This window comes from Myodes glareolus, chromosome 8 (genome assembly GCF_982192425.1).
Source record: "Myodes glareolus chromosome 8, mMyoGla1.1, whole genome shotgun sequence".
Taxonomy (NCBI): Eukaryota; Metazoa; Chordata; class Mammalia; order Rodentia; family Cricetidae; genus Myodes; species Myodes glareolus.
In genome coordinates this window covers 98,483,856-98,507,488 of record NC_142033.1, presented here as the reverse complement: position 1 = coordinate 98,507,488, position 23,633 = coordinate 98,483,856, and the positions used below count along the sequence as shown (strand labels likewise).

Genomic DNA, 23,633 nt, shown 5'->3' with positions numbered 1-23,633 from the left:
AGTACTAGAGTTGTAGAGAATTTGTAAGATTTTATGCAACACACCAGGTGGTGGTGGCAAACACCTTTAATCCCAGCACTTGGGAGGCAGAGACTGGCAGATTTCTGTGAGTTCAAGGCCAGCCTGGTCTACAAGAGCTAGTTCCAGGACAGGCTTCAAAGCTACAGAGAAACCCTGTCTTGAAAAACAAACAAATAAACAAACAAACAAACAAAGATTCTATGTGACACTAGGTTGCATTTATTTTGTCTGTTTCTTAGTAATAAATAATCAATGTAGTTGGCTTTTTAAAATTATTTGCCTATGTGTGTGCATGTACGTGCATTTCTTTTTGCTCATATACAGACCAACCTCTAGTGAGTATAATATCATATTTCTTTTTGTGTGCTGCACAGAAAATAGAACCCAGAGTCATTTCTTCTTGACTAAAAGTATCAAGTATTAATACCCAGGCAGTGGTGGTATACTCTTAATTGCAGCACTAAAGGCTGGCCTCGAACTCAGAGAGATCCACCTGCCTCTGCCTCCCAAGTGCTGGGATTAAAGGCATGTGCCGCCACTGTCTGGCTGAATCACTCAGTTTTAACATCTAAAATTAACTCATTTCTTTCTATTACACTCAATAGTTATTCAAACTTCTCTCCTGTAAATTGATTTCTTTACCAATATTACCTGCAGGAGTTGATGTCTCATTAGAAAAGATCGCATTCCTAATCTGCCCCTCTTGGCTTACTGCCCCCTCTTTGCTGGAGACACGTCAATCATCTCATCTCCCATGTGCTGTCCTAATAAAAGTGTAAGCTTGTTACTTGCTTCACCCACAAATGCCCAGAACAGTGGTTCTACAATGTCACTCTGGTGTTACAGCAGACACAATGAGCCATCTATTTTCAAGAATCTTCTCTTTATGGGGACTAGGAAACATTTATCTCCCTCTTCCAACAGTCCCAGTGACAAACCAAACTCAGTTCCACCAAAGTTCCCCTGGAGAACCCACGAGTTTATTGGGCTTATTTATAAAAGCATGGTGAGGGGTTGCTCACAGGAGTGTGGGTGACATCAAAGTGACTACATTGGACAGTCTTCACCATGCATTAATAATGACTTTGCCATAGACGTCTAGTCTTCTCTAGCCTATAAATGTTTTTCCTGCCTGAGATATCAAAGCCACATGCAAGCAGAGCAGAAGTGCATACTGTTGGGAAGTAGCTAATACTCAGATGAGGCTCTACGACCCTCCTGGCTCCCTCAATAGTCAGCAAACCCCACTGTAATGATTGTTCATAATTGGGCCCATCTGAACTCATGAAGATGGCAGGTGTTTGGTTGGGAGGAAAAAGATCAACACCTAGACATTACAAAGAAATAAAAATGTAAAATAATGTCACTCTTTTGACTAAATTTTTAGATTCTGGAAAACAAAGTTGTTTTTCATAAAATTATTTATGACAACATGTTATGGGTTTATTATTGCTACTTTAAATAAGTTGTTAAATATTTCACATTGTCTTTTAATTATATATATATATATATCCATAAGTGTGTGTGTGTGTGTGTGTGTGTGTGTGTAAAATCATTGTAATAGTTCAAGTGAGACCTGAGAAAAGATCATTTGAGAAAATTGTGATCTAGGATAAAACAGTTTCCAGATAGATGCTTACTAAGTTCACTTTGGTGGTGGAAAAGATGAGCAAACAAATAATTTCAGGCATTTTGGTTATGCTCTAAGTTTTGCTTTTTGATAGAGTGTCTTGCTATGTATCCCTAGCTGGCTTGGAACTTGTCATATATCCCAGACTGGCCTCAGACTTGTGATCTTCCTGCCTCAGCCACCGAAGTGCTAGGAAGACAGGTGTGGACTGCCATGACCAGCCTTCATTTCCAGAAATGGTTAAGGGGAAAAAATAACTACAATCTTCATTGTCTCTACTGCTGTGGTCTTGTCTTAAGAGCAAGGTGTCATCCCACCAGGAGGAAAACTTTCTGATGGGAAAAACCTCATTAGGAAAGATCATGAGGCTACAGACTCTGGAATATCTTTTGCTTCTGTCTGTAACCTCACATGTGTTACTGCAAATGTCCCTGTATCATAATGTATTCATCTCATGAATACCTCCCGATCTACTGGGCATTTTATCTGTGGATTGTCCAGAAGGTGACACCTCCTTCAGCTGCATTGTCTAATTGATATCAATAATGTTAGCTGATACAAAATTCTGATGAATAACAATGAATACAAAGAATTACTACACAGTCAGGGTCTATGGGTGCCCCTAGGAGCTGCTTTAGACCACAGCTCAAGTTGACGATTAGGAAAACAGTTGAAGATTCCCCAGTTGCCAGGACAGTTGTGCACTATCAGGTGACCTAAAACTTCAGCGTAGCTTTAGATTAGACCAGATGCCTTGTTAATAGTTTTTAAGAAAAAAGTATTCCCAGAAAAGCAACCTAGCTTACAAGGACATATAGCTGAGCTGTGTGATTTGTTAAGCCAGAGTTAAAACTGCAAAGCAAGCTAATTGCTACACAAGCTAATTGCTACACACACTTTCCTTGCTAGGTCTGACTGATAACCTAGGACAATAATTACAGTTTTTGCTCAGAATCACTGTGGGGAAAGATTTTTTAACTGGCCAGAGCTACAAAAAAAAAAAATTTTGACTTCATAGACCTGAGAAAGAGTTACAAATTTCCTTTTTTTTCTTTCAGTTTTTCAAGACAGGGTTTCTCTGTATCTTTGGAGCCTGTCCTGGAACTAGCTCTTGTAGACCAGGCTGGCCTTGAACTCACAGAGATCCACCTGCCTCTGCTTCCAGAGTGCTGGAATTAAAGGTGTGTGCCACCACCGCTCGGCCTGTTTCTAATTTTTAAGCTTCATTTGTCTCAAGTTACTATAACTTTTTTATCTAATAGTAATGTGAAGTCAATACTGAGGATGAATACCAAGTTTCTAAACACGAAGGAGAATTATATCTTAAATTATTACAAAATAATTAATTCAGAATATAATGCATTTTTAGGGAAACACAATAATATGGCAGTCAATTGTGTTTCTGTGCACTTATAGAATGTAAATTTTGCAATAAAAAAGAAGCTTCACTAGTGTGTGTATTCATGTGTATGTGTACACATGCAAGCATGTGTGTGTACTTGTGGAAGCCAGTGGGTAAAATCAGGTAACAATTCTCAAGCACTCTCCATTTTGTTTTGTTTTTCAATTTGTCTACTTAAATGGTTTTTTCTGTGTGTGTGGTGTTTTCTCTGCACGTGCCTGTGGACTATCGCCACAGAGGATAGTCCCGATGCCCTGGGACCAGAGTTATAGACAACTGTGAGTGACCATGTCCTCTGGAAAAACAGCTCTTAAGCTGTTTCTCCAGTTTCCACATCCAGTTTCTTTCCTACTTTTTCCTCTCTCCCTCCATTCATCCCTCCCTCCCTCCTTCCCTTCCTCCCTCTCTCTCTCTCTCTCCTTTTTTTTAGTTCTTTTGTTTGAGACGGGGTCTCTCTGGCTAGTGTGGAACTCACTATGAAGGCCAGGCTAGCCTTGAACTCACAGAGATTTGTCTGTCTCTAACTCTGAGTACTGGGATTAAAGGCATGCACCACCACCTGACCCACACCCAGATTCCTAACATAGGTTATGGAATGGGATCAGATTCAGGTTGCTATGTTTGCAAGGCAAACTTTTTTTGTGGACTAGACTATCTATCTTCCTAGACTTGAAGCATCACATTTGGTTTCATAAATATTCCAACCATAATATTCTCCTATTTTATATCGAAACACTAATATAATTCTTTCAGATGAAAAACAGCACAGAAACTGAATCTGTATTTTTAATTAGTAATATAATCCATAATTCACTCAACAAATTTAGGAGAGTGGTACCCACCCACTCTACCAGACTGCTCTGTTACTTTATAATTACTGGAAACGCCCCAGTGTGCCTTAGCCTCCCTGGGAAAACATGAGCTGCTTCTGTCTATAAAGCAGATGCCAGAACTGACGTTACTTCAGACTCAACAGAAGGATGAGGTGAAACAATGTAGCCACAGCTCCTGCTCCATAATGGAAGACACCAGGGCCTTCCAAACACATACATCATGAGTACACATACTACTCGAAAAATGATCAGATTCAACAATCATATATCCTTCTTCCTGGAAAATACAGCTTAAAGTTGCTGTTTCTGTCTGCTTTGCAACCTGGTGTGGGAGAATTGTCTGTATTCTGTCAATTATGTTTCAATCTCTTTATTTCTTTTTTTATATTGGCTTATTTGTTTCTGTAACTTCTTAAAGTAGAGGGGGAAAAAAAGCCTGGGAAATGGGAGGTGCCAGGACTGCGGGGACCTTAAACTCACTGTGGCCGGGACTCACAATCAGAGATCAGCTCACTGAGCTGGGGCCGGACTACTACCCACAGTTCTCTTGGGTCACATTTCACCACGAGCTGGGTATCACAATTCTGAAATTAGCGTCATTTCTGTAGTACTTCATTTATAACTATTATAATACATTGTTATACATGCATTATATATGAAAATTTCAGTTATTTTAAAAATTCTTTACGTAGTATCGTCCATCATATGAAGTAAATTTGTCTTTAATATTACATATTTCCAGTAATAGCCACACATTAAATGTTTCCTTTGAGAAAATGCATAATGCATATTATGAAATTCAATTACACTACCTTAGTTTCATGTAAACTCACAAAAGAAATCTCCCATCGGTGTGTATAAAATACTTTATAAGCTTAGTCTCAAACACAGCCAGCTGCTACGAAAGACATCAGAGTTCAGCTGTAAGGAAGTGAGCAGGCGTCTTACTCACCAAAGGTGAAGTCCTTGAACTGTTGCATCTGTTCCACAGCCTCATGAATCTGACCCTGCTTACACAGGCAAAGAAGAGCTTTCTTGTGTAAACCACATTCATTGTAGATAATCTGAGCTAAAGCCAAGCAGTTAGGCCTGTGGTATGTGTTCTGCTCCCCATAAGCAAAAACAATATCCCCAGCCTTCTCAGAAAATGTCAGCCTGAAGCAAGCAGATCATCAAGGCACATGTCAGGGAATTCTTCATGCATGGCTGAGACTGAAATATCTGAATATTCAGGACTCTAAGAATGGGTTATAAATAACCTATAAGAATTGTAAGTCAATAAGCAATTGATGATGAGGTAGCAATTAAACACATTTGAAATTGGCAAAACCAAAAGAAATCAGCACTTACTGCTTTGGGAAGGTATTTTGATAAAATTGAGATCAAATTTGTTAAGGTCTGTAAGCAAGACTTAAACTCCCCTGCAAAGACTAACAGAATTAAAATTGGCAGGTAAAGGCCAGGCAGTGGCGGTACATGCCTTTAATCCCAGCACTAATATTTTAAATATATTTTAAAATATATTTTAACTAATGGCTGCAAAACAGCAGGGTTCACATAATACAGGTAGTGTCTGTATACTTCTAACAACATGCCGGTAACATTAACATGAAATCCTGATACCTCTACAAAATGTCTTGTGATTCAACATGCTTTAAAAAAAAAAAATCTGTATTTATTTGGGTAGAGTGGAGGACAGTTCAAGAATCAGAAAACTCACCTTTTCTTTATAAACCAGCCAAGTTGATAAACAAGAAAGGCTGGGCCAGCCCTCAGGGTGGAACAGCTTCAGGCACGCTCTGTCTGTGGGGTGCAGCTAGGGCTCTGCTGTGTGCTGTGTGCTTCCCTGTCGGCTGCACTCAGCTGCACCAGGAAGCCCAGAGTCTCCTTCCCACCCCCCCCCCCCCCATCTCAAGCTCTGGTTCTAGAGAGGCAAAAAATCTGCCAGTCTGTAGGAGACCTGACTTCAAGAGGCTGCTACCTGCTGGCTTAAGTGTTCTTCAAAACTCCTCATGGTGACTGTGGCCAATGTTCTTCCTCAATAGATATTGTCTCCTGTGTTATTCTACATGGCTCTATAGCCTGGGTAGAATCAGGTTCCTTGTCTTATCCTGCCCAACAAGTGTGCTACTGAGCATCCTGTCTGTGCCCGTGACACCCCACTTCCACCTGCTATTAAGTTGCCATGCTTTATCTTGTGAACTTCACTGAAGTGACTGTCAGTCTGCGTGCTTTGTGTCTGGGCCTTCATAGACACTTTCTACTTAATTTCAACAGGGAACTGAAGTAAATTATAAAACACAGCATTTATATCAAAGCATTAGCTGGATGTAGGGTGACAAGCCTATAATCCCAGCAGGCAGGAGACTGCGGCAGAGGGATTAGACCTGGAGGCCAGTCTAGGCTACACTGAGAAACTCTAGCCCACAAACAACAAACTATTCTAAGTCAGAGGAAAAACAACTATATTAATCATATGTCAAAATTAAGTTAGCAGCTTAAAATTGCTTACTTTTCCTGGGTGACCCAATGGGTAACTAAATCAAGCCGTTTTTCAGATAGTCCACATTTGATTCCCTCCACGGTTAGGTCAGCATTAATAGGGCGTTTGAAGGCCTGACTTGTGCTAAATATAGCCTCAAAAAACAAGAGTAATGGGAGAGGTTTTCCTCTAATTTTTCCAACAGCTACAAAAAGAAAAAAAAAGAAGTTTGAGTTAAATACATTAAGAATTAGTTTGCCTTTTCTTATTTCATGTTACTACTTTAATTTCTTTACATTTTCTAACCCTTTAACAATGAATACAGAATACACGTTACATTTTATAACAGTATCATTATATATCGCTATGTATCACTATGCATTGTTATGTACCACTATGTATCATCACTATGTAGGCCACATGAGGATGGAGGTGGAGACTGTAGTGATTTATCTGCAAGTCAAAGGATGCCAAAGTTGCTGAATGCTACCAGCAGCTTAGATACTTCCCCATTCATAGAAAGCAGTGCACGCCTGTAATATAGAAAACTATCTATGGCTGGAGAGGTCAGAGACCTTAGAGGAGAACCTCCTATAGCTATTTTTATAATATTTTCATAAGCCAATAGAATTTCTTACTGTATTCGAAATACTTATCTATACAGATAAGTGTAGCTCTCACCCCTCATCAAAGAAGCTTCATTTTGCAGCAAATGGAGATTATTACAGAGATCTACAACTGGTCAAAATGTAGAGGAAGAGACTGAGGTACCTGACCCCAAATGATACATCTACAGCATAACCCTAAAGGCTCAGGAAAATCACAGAAGAGGGGACAGAAAGATCACAAGAACCAGAGGCCCAGGAGTCTCTGCTGATACTGTTTTCTAGATATTACAAGGAAGCTGCACACATGGAATCTTAACAATATGATCGCCTAAAAAAAGACCTGGCAGTGGTGGCACATGTCTTTAATCCCAGCACTCAGAAGGCAGAGGCAAATGGATTTCTGTGAGTTTACGGCCAGCATGGTCTACAAAGTGACAGCCAGGGGTACACAGAGAAGCCCTGTCTTGAAAACTACAGAAGAAAAGGACTTGCAGAATGACAACACCAGCTGACATGCCGATATGATGGATGCCACCCATAGATAGAGAGTTGCAGAGGGCCAGTGGCTGCTGAGGGGGGGAGGATCAGTTTTCACATGGGATGAGCTGAGCAACACTAAATGGGTTCTGTAGGGTGTGAGTGTGTGTGTGTGTGTGTGTAAAATAATGATTAAAGAAGAGGTTACCCAGCAGTGGAGGCGCACTTAGGAGGCAGAGACAGGTGCATCTCTGTGAGTTGGAGGCCAGCCTGGTTTATAGAGCTGGTTCCAGGACAGCCAGGGCTACACAAAGAAACCCTGTCTCAAAAAAAACAAAACAAAAAAAGAGCCAGACAGTGTTGGCACACACCTTTAATCCCAGCATTCCGGAGGCAGAGACAGGCGGTTCTCTGTGAGTTTGAGGTCAGCCTGGTCTACAAGAGCTAGTTCCAGGAAAGCTATAGAGAAACCTGTCTCAAAAGACCAAAAAAAAAAAAAAAAAAAAAAAAAAAAAAGAAGTAAACTTCAAAAAAATATATATTATAAAACCTTTTTTTTTTCTGGTGGGGGGGCGGGGTTGAGAAAGGGTTTCTCTGTGTAACAGGCCTGGCTGTCCTGGAACCAGCTCCTGTAGACCAGACTGGCCTCGAACTCACAGAGATCTGCCTATCTCTGCCTCCTGAGTACTGGGATTAAAGGCATGCACCACCACTGCCCAGCAATAATATAACATCTTGATGGTGAATATATTAATATTCATACTTTTCTGTATATGAAATATTTAATTTAATTTAGAAAATTGAATTAAACCCCTACTATTACAGCTAAGGAAGCAGTAAATAATAAGGGGGTAATGAAGGACTAGCCTCTCAGTAATATTATTTTCACTCTATTAAGGAAAAGTAAAGTATAATTTACATATGTATTTCAGAAAGATTTGCTTACCCTTAAATTTATTCATTGTACCAATATTTTGAAGAATTCTTCTTGGACTGTTTGCTGCAAAAGAAGCTGCCTTCTCATATTCGCCAAGGGAGATTAATTCATTGAACCTACAGCCATTGCATTTCAAAACACATCACAACGATACACAAAAACCAAATATTAGACACTGAGTACAGTGGTACAGGGAAAACAAAGTAAAGCAATAAGTTACAACTAGACCCATCCACGCAGTAGGATGTTCAGGTCTTCTCTGAGTTCTTGAGTTTGACTGTTTGTCTCAGGGTTAAATTCTCACCTTCTCAGTAACTTTGCACCTGACCCTGCACCTTGTCCCCACAGGCCTCACATAGAAATCAGAAAGAACACAAGAGCCATCTGCTTAGAAACTCAGCCTGGGAAACAACGGAACACAGATGCAGCCCAGGAGGAGTACCAGGAGGAGTTCAGAAGCAGTACGGCTGTCAACCTCAATCTCCCTGCGAGCACAGAGATAAGAGCTCAGGAAGCCTTTACTCTCCCTCCTCCACACAGCAAAGGTCCCAAACTCGCCATCAGGAAAGGAGTAGTCATGGAGTTGCAAAGGAAAGTAGAAGAAAGTGGAAAAACAAAGTAACCTGCAAATGTACGATAAGACTTTGAATCTTAGGGACATTGTGGCCATGCCTTTAATCCCAGTACTCGGGAGGCAGAAGTAGGCAGATCTCTGTGAGCTCGAGGTCAGCCTGGTGTACAGAGTGAGTTCTAGGTCCACCAGGGCTACATGGAGAAACCCTGTCTCAAAAAACCAAAAACCAAAACCAAAACCAAAACAAACCAAACAAGACTCAGAATTTCAACAAAAGTGTTCCTTGCATCTGAAAACCTGAGAGTACTATGAACACGCCGTTCTTTCTACCCCAACAATAAACAAATCAGCAAGTGGAAACTGCTTAACATTTCATTATGGATATTAAATACGCCACTTACATTACCCTGATAGCTTGTAAATTAACCTTAGAATAGTTTACATCTATCTCAGATAACACATATAGAACATGCATTAGTTCACTGCTCTCTGGTCTTGGCTGTGGATATAATACTCCAGCCGCTTCAGGTCCCTAGCTCCTTGACCTCACTACGATGACAGTCTGTAACCTGGAGTTATGCAAGACAGTTCTAAACCTCCTACTAGTGCAAGAGTCAGACTGGCTCAGCAAGGTAAGGTGCTTTGCACTATGCCTGACACCCTGAGTTCCATTCCCAACACCCACGTGGTAGAAAGATCAAACACTCCTACCCACTGTCCTCTGACTGCTAGGGCCCCTTCCTACCCCCACAAAATAAATAAATAAAGTGTAATTAAAAATAAAAATAAGCCAGGTGGTGGTGGCACACGCCTTTAATCCCAACACTGGGAGGGGGGGGCAAAGGTAGGCAGATCTCTGTGAGTTCAAGGCCAGCCTGGTTTACCTCCAGGACAGTCAGAACTGTTTCAGAGAAACCCTGTCTCAAAAAACAAAAACAGAAATTAATTAATTAATGAGAAAATATTATATATAGTAATAAGTAACCTAAATATATCATAGAGTAAAAATAATTACAAAAAGAGATTACACTAGCTACGGGAATCTAAAATTATCTGATAAATTCATAGATTTTCATAAAAATCTATGAAAAAAGAAAATTCTAACTTTTTTTCTAATTCGTCAAATGCAACAGAAAATTTTCTCCCCCCCTCACAATTTGCCCACCCTCCACCCACCTCCTGTCTACTCTTTCCCCTCACTCCTCCTCTAGGAACAGAATTTTTAAATTACAGAAGACAAAGTTGCAAGCCACAGTTCAGGAGGTGGGCAGGAGGGTCAGTAGTTTAAGGTCTTCCTACACTACACGCTGGGGTTGTTAGATGGTATCTCAAAATAAACAGGACCAACTCAGGAGGCAGAGGCAAAACTCTGTGAGTTCGAGGTCAGCCTGGTCTACAGAGTGAGTACCAGGACAGGCTCCAAAGCTACTCAGAGAAACCCTGTCTTGAAAAACCAAAAAACAAAACAACAAAAACAAAAACAAAGAAAAGTAAAAGAAACAACAAAAACCTTCCCCAAACAAACAAATCCAAAATACAAATGATATTTGCCTTTCAATGTAGTAAAGAATAATTATAGCTTCTTTCGTTTTGCTTGGGTCATCTTCAAACAGCTCATCAATAATGCTTTCATTACCTAAAGAGTGAAAGACAATCTGTGATGGTGAGCTAGACTGTTCTACTGCTTTGGTTTCAAACAAACACCCACCCTTTCCTAAAGGGGTAGCTTCTCTCCCTGGCCTCCTTCTCAGGAATACCCTCAGGCTTCTCTCTCTCTCTCTCTCTCTCTCTCTCTCTCTCTCTCTCTCTTTCTCTCCAGCATGTCTGTGTGAGGGTGTCAGATCCCCTGGAACTGGAGCAAACTGTTTGCGTCACTGTGGGTGCTGGGAACTGAACCCTGGTCCTGTGGGAAAGCAGTCAGCATTCTTCCCCACTGGGCTATCCCCAGCCCCAGGTCTACTATTTCATCAATCATCTGTCAGGCGCTGAAGGAAGAAACCCACAGGGTCAGAGCGAGCTAGAGGAGGTCGTGTATTTTAAAACTCAGCCTAGAAACCCTTTAACGCTGGGGGAGAGCCTTCTACTGCTTATGCTGATTTAGGAGACAGATAACTACCGAAGACTGCTTTGGTTTTCTGAATTTTCTCCAAGATGTCTTCAAATGGGATTCTCAAGTTATGCTTCAGCCATGAAGTAAGTATGTGTGAAATAACCTGCATTCTTTGATGGCTGTAAAAGAAGAGCATCAACAACAGCCTGAGCTAGGACCACACAGCAGAAGCTGAGAGGAAACAAAAGCTAACTCAGGTACATACCGAAACTGCAGGTCTTTGTTCAGACTTTCAGCTAAATCTCGGCGTTTCAGTAACACAATCATTTCTTCATCCAGGTCAGCCTTCTTTTGGGCTGGTACATACTGTGTTGACATATCTTGCTTACACTTTATATATTTATCTTCAAGATGCTGCTTATATTTATTGAGAGCATCCAGATTGACAGAATCTTGAAGAGTCATCCCTATAGGAAAAACAAACAGGAGTGAGTCTCATGGAGGACGGTTTACTGCATGATAAATTCAGAAATGGTAACGGGAACTTATAGCTTCCTGAACATAAGTACAATTATCACAATATTTTAATGCTAATAGCTTTTTGTTTTTATATCTCCTTGTTTATTGTGGAGCTGAGAACTCTGGCTTTATGCAAATTAGGCAAATTCTCCAAGCCCAGCTGAGTTCTATAAATTCAATGAAGATTGACTTCCTAGAACATACAAACCAAACATCTAGTGACCGAGCTAAGATTAGGACAACATATTTCCCTCAAATCACATCTTCTACTACTCTCCAAGAACTAACCATGGGGCAATGCTTTCTTTTTTTCCGACACAAACTGATGCAAACCAAATTTTGGGATGTCTCTTCTGTTCATTACACCTCTCTCTCTCTACACACACACATACACACACTTCAAATGCCTTCCTTTCTCAGCTGGCCAATTACTGACATTAGGACCCACATCCAGAGCCAGGTGTAGTGGTACATTGGGGACAGGGGAGGCAGGGACAGGATCTCTGTGAGCTCAAGGTCATCCTGATCTACAAGGTAAGTTACAGGACAGCCAGGCTACATAGAGAGAACCCATCTTTAAACTAACTAACTATCTAAATAAATAAATGACACATCCCCAGGGTTGGAGAAATGGCTCACTGGTTAAGAGTGCTGGTTCTTTTGCTGGTCAATTTCCAGCACCAACAGGGTAACTCACAACCTCCTGTAACTTCAGTTCTAGGGGCACTGATGCCTCTCCTGACCTCCATGGGCACCAGGTGTGCATGTGGTGCACAGACATACATGTAAACAAAATACCCATACATATAAAATAAAAAACAATAAAAACTGGGACTAGAAAGATGGCTCAATGGTTAAGAACATTGGCTGTTTTTATAGGGAACCCAGGTTCAATTCCCAGCACCTACATGGTAGCTCACAAGCATCTGTATGTAACTCTAGTTTCAGGAGATTCAGTGCCCTCTTCTGACCTCCAAGCACCAGGCATTGCACATGGTGCACAAACACATGTTTTTAAACCCATAAAATAAAAATTTAAAAATAATAATAAAAACTAAAACATTAAAGAAAAAGGACACACCAGAATTTCTCCACCCTCAGGATTAATCCTTTTGGAGTTTAAGCATTCCCCTGCCCCCAATCTTCTTTGAAGTTAGCCAACGTGCTGTGTGTTCTGCGTTTATTTACATTTATTATTTGGAGTTTGCTAGTCACAGTTTCGCATTTGAAAATAAATCTAATCCCTACTATTACCAAATGCAAGAGGATTTGACATCTGGAGTCAAAATTTTGTAGTATAGAATAGTTATTACCACAAAACACAACTTCTTCAATTTAGGTGAAATTTGTCTTCCTGAAGTTTCCACCTACTGGTTCTGCCTCTGGACAAACACTAAGCAAAAACCCTTTAAGTTCTGAAGCTACTGACCTCAGATTACTCTCCTGTCTTGTGAGTCAGTCTGTTCATCATATTAATCTCTCTGAGTCCCAGATGAAGCCAAGAGAGACGCCATTTATTAAAGTCATGAAGACATGAAACCCGTGAATGTGAACATCACCATGAATAACATTCATCAAACTTAATATGCTATAATTTTTTAATAGACCAGTGGCTCTCAAATTTTAGAGTGTATCAGAATAACCAGAATTTGAGACAACAGCACCCAATGGACTCTTTCATCAAGTTTCTGACATAACAAGTCTGAGATGTAAAGGTGTGTGTTTGTGTGTATATGTATGCAGCAGGTGTACATACACATGGGTGTAAGTACATAGTTTATATCAGGGGTCTTCCTCCAGCTGAGCAGCTCCAAGGATCCACTTGTTTCTGTCTGTCTGTCCACCCCAGCACTGGTTAAGAGTGGACACGGGCTCTCACTAGGGAGCGTCTCTGAACGCTGGGTGCACAGCAGCAGGCACCTGACTAATCCACCAACCACAAGGATTTCTACTTTTGATCATTCTCAAGGGTTGCAACATGGACGTGGGAGCATCATGTGAGCTGGTCAGACTGCAGTCTGGACATCTTTCAGAGTTGCTTCAAGTTTGCTCTTTCCTGAGTATCTACTAGGACCCTGTCTAAAGTTGCTTGTACAACACATATATTAGCAGATTATACTGTTTTTCTTTTTTGTAAAAAAAAAAATGTTTGATGTTTGTGTGAGAGCCAGCCAGCCGGACACACTGGGAACCCCTGAACCGGGGCTGCACCTGGGATGGGTCTCCAGAGCTGCCTGGTGGAAGCACAGAGCTTCACTTCCTTCTTGTCATACTCTGCCCTCAGCTGTTTCATCTCCTCTATTTGCGACTGAATCACTTTGGAATTATTTTCAATAATCCTCACTCTGAAAGAAAAAACAGAAATGCTTTTGTGTGCTTGTTGCAACCAATTTAATTCTTGAATCACAATATTTAAAGTAAAACAGACTAGATTGTTGCTTTATTTGGCTAATTGCAATTTGAACCGTTATGAACTAGATGTTTAGAAAAGAATGCCTAGAGAAAGCTGACACACAAACAGGGAACAAGTTCCGCTCAGAATGCCAATGAAAGCAGGCACTATTATTGCTAACCCATTGCAAATCAACAAATATTAGCTATAGTCTGTTTACAAACACCGTCTATTCCACTTAGTAAAAACAACCGCTACAACTGAAAAAGTATTTTCAATTTTCTTTTTTCTTTCTTTTGAAAGGATCTTATTATGTAGCTAAATTTGGCCTTGAATTTGTGAGCCTGCTCCTTCAGTGCTGGGTTACAGGCGTGAGCCACTTCACTAGGCTTAAAGAAAAGCTTTAAACAGTCAAAAGAAGAAAAGAAGGAAAAGAAAACTGTTACTTTGCTGGGGGCTATTGCAACAATCATTACAAATTTTGAGACTTAGCAACATTATCTTCTCATCATTCTGGAGGCCAGAAGTCCAAAAGTAGTATGACATCTAGTACACCACACTAAAGTGTGAGAAACTAGTGTTTGGGAAGTTGAGACAGAGATTGCTGTAAGTTTGAGTTCAACCAGAGCTACAGAGTGAAACCTTATCTCAAAAACATTGTTTTTCGGGGGCTGGAGAGATGGCTCAGAGGTTAAGAGCATTGCCTGCTCTTCCAAAGGTCCTGAGTTCAATTCCCAGCAACCACATGGTGGCTCACAACCATCTGTAATGGGGTATGGTGCCCTCTTCTGGTCTGCAGGCATACTCAATGACAGAATATTGTATACATAATAAATAAATAAATATTTAAAAAAAAAAAACATTGTTTTTCAAAGGGCATTTTATCATTTGGTTGGTCACTTATTGTTGGGGAATCACCGGACGGAGCACTGCAATGTTGATGGGAATCATGAACTTATACTGTCAAACCGCTCATGCATGAAACGACCCCCCACTTTCATGATACCACAATGTACCTCCACTATACTAAGAGGGATCATAAAATCCTCAAGCAAAAATATTAACAGTTTTACTCAAAATACATAATAATACAGTTGGTAGAAGGAAATATAAAACTACAGCTTTAACATTAAATGTAATTAAATATAGGCATGGTATAATTCTATTACCTTAGCACTTGAAGGCTGAAGGTCTTGAGCAAGGCCAGCATGGTGAATACACAGTTGGCTTAGGCTGAATAATGACACCCTGTCTCAAAATAATAAACCAAACAGTACGACTAAAGACCAACAATTATTACTATCGAGTAGCATGACACGTTACTGACATACTCACTTTGCTTCAAGTTGGATGGCTCTTCTCTGGTGATACACCAGTGCTGTGGGCTCTGCTGCCATTACTTTAAGTTTCCCATGAAGATAAAAAGCAGTTCTTCGGCCTTTCTTTATTGTCTCAATAAAGGCATCATATTCTTTTTTGATTGAAGTAAGAATGGACTTGTATGAATTGACATAGTCTATTATCTGAAATAAGATTTCTCTGTGGTGCTGAATTTTTTTTAACAGAAGATACTGTAATCAAAAGCCTTTTAAGCAGATTATTTTTAGGTGAGTAAAGACTACTAATTAGAAATATAAACATCTTACAGCAAACTCAACATGACTATGCACTAGAAACAATAACCACAAAATACATGCTGTGAGTCATTGAACTCACAGGGATCCACCTGCCTCTGCCTCCCGAGTGCTGCAATTAAGGCATGCACCTCCACCGCACAGCTGCAGGGTGTGCTCCTAACCACTGAGCAGTCTCCCTAGCCCCCACTGAGATATTGCGATCTGAACTCATTCACTTCCACTAGGAAAATCAGAGTCCCTGCGTTCCTAATTGCATCTCTAACCTCAACATGTCAAAAACAACTTTGAAAACAACCCTTATCACTACATATTCATGGTTTCCAATTATATTTGAGAAAAACATCTATCAGGAAGGACAACAGAGGAAAAGAACAACAGCAAGTTAACAAAGAAACTAAGTGCCTGCAGAAAAGACAGGTCTCGATGCAAGGGGCTGAATCACAGAGCACACTTTTGTGAGGCCTTCTTTCCTTAATCTCGTATATATATTACTCACGCAAAAATAAATTATCAAAATTTTAAAAAGGTTAAGAAATAAACAGAAAAAATTAGGTTTTTCACATACTGATGATATATAGATAATAAAAGTAATCAATCCAAAACTTTCCCTGAAATCTGACATTATGTTTGTTCATCTCTGCGGCATTTCTTGGGTTATGTTACCCTCCATGAGTTTTCTTTAGCTAAATAGTATCTAAACAAAGATATTCAGGAAGATGTCCATTTTACCACATGTGGTCTAGAGAGGTCGTTACTCTGGAGACGCAGCTGTTCCCCCACCAGGAACTCTCCTGAGGAAGGCCTTTCCACACTGGGTCTCCTGCTCCCTGCTCCTGGTCATCCTGTCTCGCACGCTCCTGTAAGGCTCTGATAATCCAGCTCAGACACATTAGTGGCTATTAAAGCAGCTGCAGTGTCAGTGGGCAGGAGAAACAGGTGGCAGTAGAGCACACGTGGACACCTTTTCTGAATACACAGAAAAGCATTAAAGTGGAGGACGCAAACTGGCATACCACCCGTACATAGAGCTGGCGATTTCACCTTACACACAGAACATTTAAAAGTTTGGGACTTTTTTTTTTTTTTCACCAATCTACTGATAGCTCTTTGAAAATTCTGCGAGACTAAGACGACAGAGGCAAGCCCCGTGCCTTAATGGCAGGTTCACTGGGTTGGTTCTTCATTCTCCCATAGCCTCCACCATTCCCTATCTGCTCACCTAGCCTATGTGATTCTTTTAGAGTATTTTTTGACCTCTACTTTTCTTCATTCCTTTGGTGGGTATATTGCTACTTTCTACTTTCTCGTTTCCCCTTTCTTTTCCTTTCCTTTGGTTTCATATGTCCCAAGATGGCCTTCAACTCACTATGTAGCTAAGGATGACATTAAATTTTTGATATTCTTGCCTCCACTTTCCAAGTGTTGAGATTACAGGTGTGCACCACCATGCCAGACATAAACCATGTGGTAATGAGGATGGAACCTAGAGCCTTGTGCCTGCTGCCCAAGCTACATTCCCTGTCTCTGTACTTACTTCTCCTTAGAGCAAGGACTTCGGCTGTTAAAACCCTCTTCTTTGGGCTGGAGAGCTAGATGGCTTGGTGGTTAAGAGCGCTGGCTGCTCTTCCAGAGGACCCAGATTCACTTCCCAGCACCCACAGGGCAGCTCACAACTGTCTGTAACAACAGTTACAGCTGATCTAACACCCTCACACAGATATGAATGCAGACAAAACACTAATGCACATAAAGTAAAAATTAAATTAAAAACTGCCTTTTAAAGCATATATTCATCATAGATAATAAGTTTCATAATGACATTTCCATACATGTGTTTTAATTTTAATACTCTTCCTTTTCCCAAACACATGCTACTTGTACCCTATATTTATTTATTTTGAGCTTAATTAGGATCACTTCTATGAGCAGAAGTGAGAGATTACTCATCAGAGCATTAAGCAATTGACCAGTGACTACAATACGGAAGAAAATGTCTCTCTCCCCAGTCCCCAGCAACCACTGATGGCCTAAAGATCCTCAGAAGGAACTAGGCTTCTATTCACACAAAAAAATAAAACTCAGTGGAATGTTTAAAGATCAACCAAAACACTGAGTTCCCCAGGGAGACACAGGCAGGCCATTTCTGTGAGGTTGAAGCTAGCCTCGTCTATGTAGTGAGTTCCAGGCCACCTAGGGCTACATAGTGAGCTTCAGAAAGGCTGAGTTCTGATTCTGCCATGTGTGTTTCACTCTGGGACAAAAGTCTAAGGTGCGTTCTTCCTCCAAGAAGCAGGAAAGGATGATGATTCACTTTTGTTGTCAGGGCATCTTCCAAAGGATGGGAAAGGAAATGCTAGGCAAACAGCTTAGAATCAATGAACAAACTGCAGTTGTTCAAGAACAGACAGTTATTTCTAAAATTGCAAAGAACAAAATCAGACATGCTATGTAAAACTATGACATTTTCTATCGAGTCCCATTATTTCTAGGGCTAAAATCAGCCAAAGCCTTTATGCACCAGATCTAGACCTCTATCAGGGTTCACATTGTTTAGGTGAAACTTCTGGTTGATTTATTCATGGATTTTGAGAGGAGTTATGTCATTATCTTGCTGGTGGCCTCCAACTCCTGGCTGCAAGGGATCGCCCAGTCTCCCTACCAGCTAGGATTACTGGCATGTGCCACAGCACCTGACTCAAGAGGTTTCATTTAACATGTCATATCATATCTAGACCAAGATTTTAGTGATATCAGGAATAAACCTTGAACATAAATTACTAGCTTTTGTTCACAATGCAAATTCCAGCAAATTAGATGGCACCTTGACAGGAAAGGGTAAAAATGATTACCAGAGGGCACAGCCAAGTTGTTGACAAAAAAGTATCTTGCTAAACTAAAATAACTGACTCTAAGTAGCAGTCAGGAAATGTAAATGCAGCACCGAGATTTCCCCATTCATCCTGGTTTAACAAACTCTGGATTCTCCAAAGAGTATACAGAACGTGGCCAACAAGGCAATAGTATTTCTGAGGCAGTAGTTAAGCTATGTAACATATAGTCTCTTGAAAATGTCCCGTCTTAAAGAGCATCATGGTACCTTATCAAAAACATTTCGGTATATGGTGTAATACTCCTCAGCAGGTCCTTCCTCGTTGCAGCCCACTTTCTTGGTTTCTGTAATTATGTATCTTTGCATGCTTTCCAAAAACTCCTTGTCACTTCTACTAATGATGGGAGGAAGAACTGCATGTTTGTTTACTTCTTGGAGTGACATAAATCTGTAAGCTTGTTCGTTGGAGAAAAGTTAAACTTTGACCTTCTTTTGCAACAAAGTCAAAAAACTTTAGTGAGCCTGAAATAAAACATGACCATCAGTTAATCTATAAGCCTAAAACTGTTACAACAAAAGTCAATTTAAAAACATGTATTTTTCAGAAAAAAATTCTTAGGGATCTGTCACTGAGATAAATATTTCAGTCAAAGAACTAAAATGCCATGCTATTCTACTGACATTTGCTATATTCCCAAATATGCCAGACAATTAGGAAGTCTCCCCTTAGGGCCAGTGAGAAGGTTCATCAAGCAGAGGTACTTGCCAGAGAGCCTGAAGACCTGAGTTGATACCCAGAATCCAGCTCAAGATGGGAGGAGAGAGCCAACTCCACTAAGCTGTCCTCTGACTGCCACACAAGCCCCCTGCCCAGTTCTGCACACAAAATGATGACCAAATAGAGAAAACAACCCTTCCTTTAGAAACCAAGCAGATTCCTCTGATGGTATCATTGAAATGATAGTGTCATAGGTTTCAACACTTTAAAAACTTTGTATTTTGCAATGCTGGGGACTAAATCAGGGTCATGAACATGCTAAGTAATTAGTCTACAACTGAGGGATACCCCAGGTCCTCTTTTTAAAATTTTTGTATTACATTTTAATAATTGTAAGGATGCATGAAATAGTAAGTAGCTGTGACTTCACTCTTTCAACGGGAGCTTTATTTCTTTCATGTGGGAACTACTGTGTGTGCTTCTGGCCGATATAAACAATACTTCTCTACCTCAATGTCTGCCTAGCCCTGTAACACTTCTCCATCACACAATGACCACAAATAATTATTAGGTGAGTGAGTTTGTTTTGTTTTAAATTGTTATTTTAGAGACAGGGTTTCTTGCAACCCTTAAACTCCCTATGTAGCTGAGAATGATTTTGAAGACCTTCCTGCTCCCACTTCTCAGATGCCGGGATCATAGTCATGCACTAAATGGTTTAATAAATAAATAAAACCCCAACAACAACAAAGCATGAGTTCTGGGGCTGGAGGGTGGGCTCCCCAGCTAGGAGCACTGGGTACTTTCCATAGAAGCTGGGTTTGATTCCCAGTACCCACATGGTGCCTCCCAAAGCACACATGCCTTCTCCCTCAATCACTCATGCAGGCCTCTTTAAACTCCACACACAGGACAGCAGAAAGGGCCTTGTTGGGAAAGTTTTCAGCAGGAGAAAGTGTAAGGATGAGGCAGGGTGATGGTGAAAAGAATGAAAATTCATGAAACAGATGAAACTATCCATGAATAAAAACTGAAAAATTTAAAATTCCCTCTTGGCTATGGTAGACAGAACACACCTTTAATCCTAGCATTTGGGAGGCAGAAATAGTTGGATCTCTGTGAGTTCAAGACCAACTTGGTCTACATAGTGAAATTCAGACCAGTTAGGGTTACAAAGTGAGACTCTGCCTCAAAAACAATAAAATGTTTAATTTTTTTCTAAAGAGCTCTAAAGATAGCATTTATTGCATAGTATGAGATTCCATTAATTATTTAGTCATCCCCATTAAACACTTACTATAAATAATGCTGCTTTGAATAAATGTTTAAACTAACTTTATGTTCTGGCAATATAATTAATAACCAGTTATCTGAAATAACATATCAAACTTTAAATATCACATACATAAGAACCAGGACAGCAGTCTACATGGTCGTGCACGCCTTTAATCCCAGCACTTGGGAGGCAGAGGACTAAGTTGGTTGACAGTGAGATCCAGGCCAGCCAGGACTCCATAGTGAGACCTTGTCTCAAATAAACAAATAATAAAATAAAAAAAATAAAAGAGACAGCACAATAATTTTAAATTATAAAAGACTAAATTTATCTTTACACTGATGAGTTGGATAACAAAAAGTCAGTTTACAAGAGGACATAAAGTAGTCCCATCACAGACACAAATAATGCTTGGTTAAAATCTTTAATTTAAAAAAGTTACTTAGAGCCTGGCAAGGTGGCACACGCCTTTCATCCCAGCACTTGGGAGGCAGAGTCTGGTGAATCTTCGTGAGTTTGAGGCCAGCCTGCAAGTTCCAGGACAGGTAGGGCTGTTAACACAGAGAAACCCTGTCTGGAAAAACATAAAGTCATTTAGTGTCTGTGTGTATGTGGGTGGGTGCATGCTTGTTATGGTACACACAGAGGTCAGAGGACAATTTATGGGAGTCGATTCCACTCCTTCCCTTTGGAGGAACTGAACTCAGAACATCAGGCTTGTCAGAAAGCACATTAGCTCACTAAGCTGTGTCACTGGTCTAAAGCTTTCTCAAACAGAAAATGAGTAAACTTGTTTACTCATGAGTTTAACCACTAGTTTTTGCAAGGTCTATTTTGTATTTGATGGCTAGGGATTCTGCAGTAAGAAAAGGTTCTGGCTCCTTGGAGCTTAGTCTAGTAAGCCAGTCAGAGAACAGGTAATGTAACTGCAAACAGCACATAGAGTCAAAGGAGAAGGGAAGGGCCCACCTGCTGGGCGTGTGTGGTCACATCTTCAAGCTCTGGTGGTCTACCAATGCCCTTTAAGGGGTCAACAACTTTTTTCCCTCTTCTTATGTCTTTGTCCCTCATGTTTCAAGGTAAAGCATTTTATTCTTTGTAGTATTGGATATCAATTCTAGGGCCCACACATGCTAGGTCAGTACCCTACAAGTCAGATAACCTTTAACGCCAAGGTAAAGTATTTGACTAATGTAGATGACACCATCACTTTTTTACCTACGTACGTCCACATTCCTGTGGGTGCATGCAGATGTGGAGCCAGGAGGATCACGTGTGTGGGGTGTCCTTGGATTATTCTACGCCTTATTTAAAAAGTGTTCTAACATTTAGTTAGTTTAGGGGTGTGTGATGCTGTGAAAGGCTGAGGCAACTTACTGCTGTCGGTTCTCTCTATAGGACCCAGCCTGTGACAAGCTCAATAGAGGTCAGAGTCAGTAGTTTACCCCGAGGCAATACCTGGTTCAGAGAAACACCACAAACTGAGACCACCCAGGAAATTCCTAAGGCTCCAACCAACCACCGTAGATAGGACCACCTGCCAGCACACACCCATCGCTTTTCACTAGAACACCCCTAGACAAATGTCAGCCAATCAGGGGTCCTGAATCTTAGAAATCCCTCACCCCCACCTTTGTTACTATAAAAACCCAACTCTGAGCTCAGGGCTTTCGGATCACTCCAATACGTTAAACACACAGAGAGACCAAGTTTGCAAACTTGCATAAGAATAATGGCTCTTTGTTTTTGCATATGGGACTCGGTCTCCAGGTAGTTTGGGCTGGGGGGAGGGGGGGACACAATGACACTCGGTGACCTGGGTTTAACACTCTCCATCCACCATTTGGATTCCTAGCACAGAACTCTAGATGTCAACTCTTTTTACTGACTTAAGGCCCAACCTTATTTTAAAAGACGTTTGTCACGTGGCTGTACTGTTGGTTCTCCCAACCCCCAATCTCTCACTGAACTTGGAGCCAAGGATTTAGCTACTTTGGCTGGCCAATGAGCTCTAGGAAGTTTCCCATCAGGCTCAGCACCTTTTTCTTTTTTTAAAAGTGGGTTTTGGGGTTACAACATAGACTTTTGCATATCAAGCATTTTATCTACTGAGCCATTTCTCAGTCCATTTCTATTTTTCAAAATGTGTCTTTTGGAGGTAGCAGCGCTAGTAGATTAAAAAGAGGAAAGAGCCAACAGTGTTAGAAGGACAGGGAAAGAAACTAAACAAACAAAAAACAAAGCAAAACAAACAAACAAAAAAACCACCACCACCACCACCACCACAACAAAAACCCGGGGAGCGCCTACATTTAGGGATAGGAAGAAACGACATTAAGAGTCTGCATTAGAAAGGGCACTGGGTTTGTGAGGTGCAGAAGGGACTGGGCGAGGGCACGGCCTGCTTCTAACTGGTCTGTTTTGCCTATTTCTCCGGGACAGTACATGCTCCAAAGTATTTTTCCCAAGATGGACAACCTTCACGTCCGAGCTTGCAGTCGAGGTCTAAACAATCATTCTGCAGGTTTCCTTACTGTACGGCTTTTAAAAGGTGCAGAGATGAAAATTCCGATACATTTAACCGTTTCACACTAGGATGGCGCGTGCGGCTCAGAAGCTTCCTTAGGCTGGAGAAAAGGTAGCTGAGGGCCAGGAACGGGGGTGCAAGGAAGCGAACGCACCCGTACTGTGGAAAACTCGGTGTGTGCGCCACCGTCCTGGGGTCGGCTGAGGATGCCCTTCTCTGGGGGGCCAGCACAGCGGAACCCCGCGGCTCCTCATTCACCCTGCCCTTCTAGGCATTTCCGGCGCGGCCCCACCCTCGCGCTAAACACTCGGCCGCGTCCCCTGGTCCTCACCTGAGTCCCTAACCCTGCTTAGAGACTGTAACCAGACAGCCCGCCCGGAAGTGTGGAACTGCATCTTGGGACAAGTAGTTTTAGCAAGAAGAAAGCAGCGAAAAACTACAATTCCCAGCTAGACTTGTGTTACCTCTCTTTTCTCGTGCTAACAAGCCCCCTGTAAAGGAAAGCCCCCTCTTGGTCGCATCGACTGTATAAGAGCGCCTTTTGAACATTTTTAAGGAGAGCCCACTGTTTCGAGGACCCAAATGAGAGAAAGAGCGTAGGGACATGGAGCGCCCGCTAGTCCGGCACTGCGTTAGACAGCCTCGGTTTGGTGGCAGCGCGCAGGCACGGGCGTGGACGCCTAAGGGGCGGGTCCTTCGGCCGGGAAACCCCGTTGGCCT

General features: G+C 41.2%; 1 protein-coding gene across 6 annotated transcripts in view; it reads right to left on the bottom strand.

Moving 5' to 3' along the window:
- Clhc1 (clathrin heavy chain linker domain containing 1) overlaps positions 1-23,370 on the bottom strand; it is a 35,449-nt gene extending 12,079 nt beyond the window's left edge. The window contains exons 1-11 of one of the 6 annotated variants that reach the window (XM_048427566.3): positions 22,865-23,208; positions 21,764-21,844; positions 18,660-18,914; positions 15,261-15,448; positions 13,745-13,878; positions 11,280-11,481; positions 11,081-11,193; positions 10,516-10,600; positions 8,400-8,506; positions 6,399-6,573; positions 4,839-5,041 (exon numbers count right to left, since the gene is read on the bottom strand). In XM_048427566.3, the coding sequence (XP_048283523.3) occupies positions 4,839-5,041; positions 6,399-6,573; positions 8,400-8,506; positions 10,516-10,600; positions 11,081-11,193; positions 11,280-11,481; positions 13,745-13,878; positions 15,261-15,448; positions 18,660-18,836 (1,384 nt within the window). In that variant the 5' untranslated portion in view covers positions 18,837-18,914; positions 21,764-21,844; positions 22,865-23,208. Of the gene's footprint in view, positions 1-4,838; positions 5,042-6,398; positions 6,574-8,399; positions 8,507-10,515; positions 10,601-11,080; positions 11,194-11,279; positions 11,482-13,744; positions 13,879-15,260; positions 15,449-18,659; positions 18,915-21,763; positions 21,845-22,864; positions 23,217-23,244 lie in introns of those variants that run through there. The other 5 variants (XM_048427569.3, XM_048427567.3, XM_048427565.3 and 2 more) reach the window with 5 other exon arrangements.
- Between the last annotated feature and the right edge of the window lie 263 nt (positions 23,371-23,633).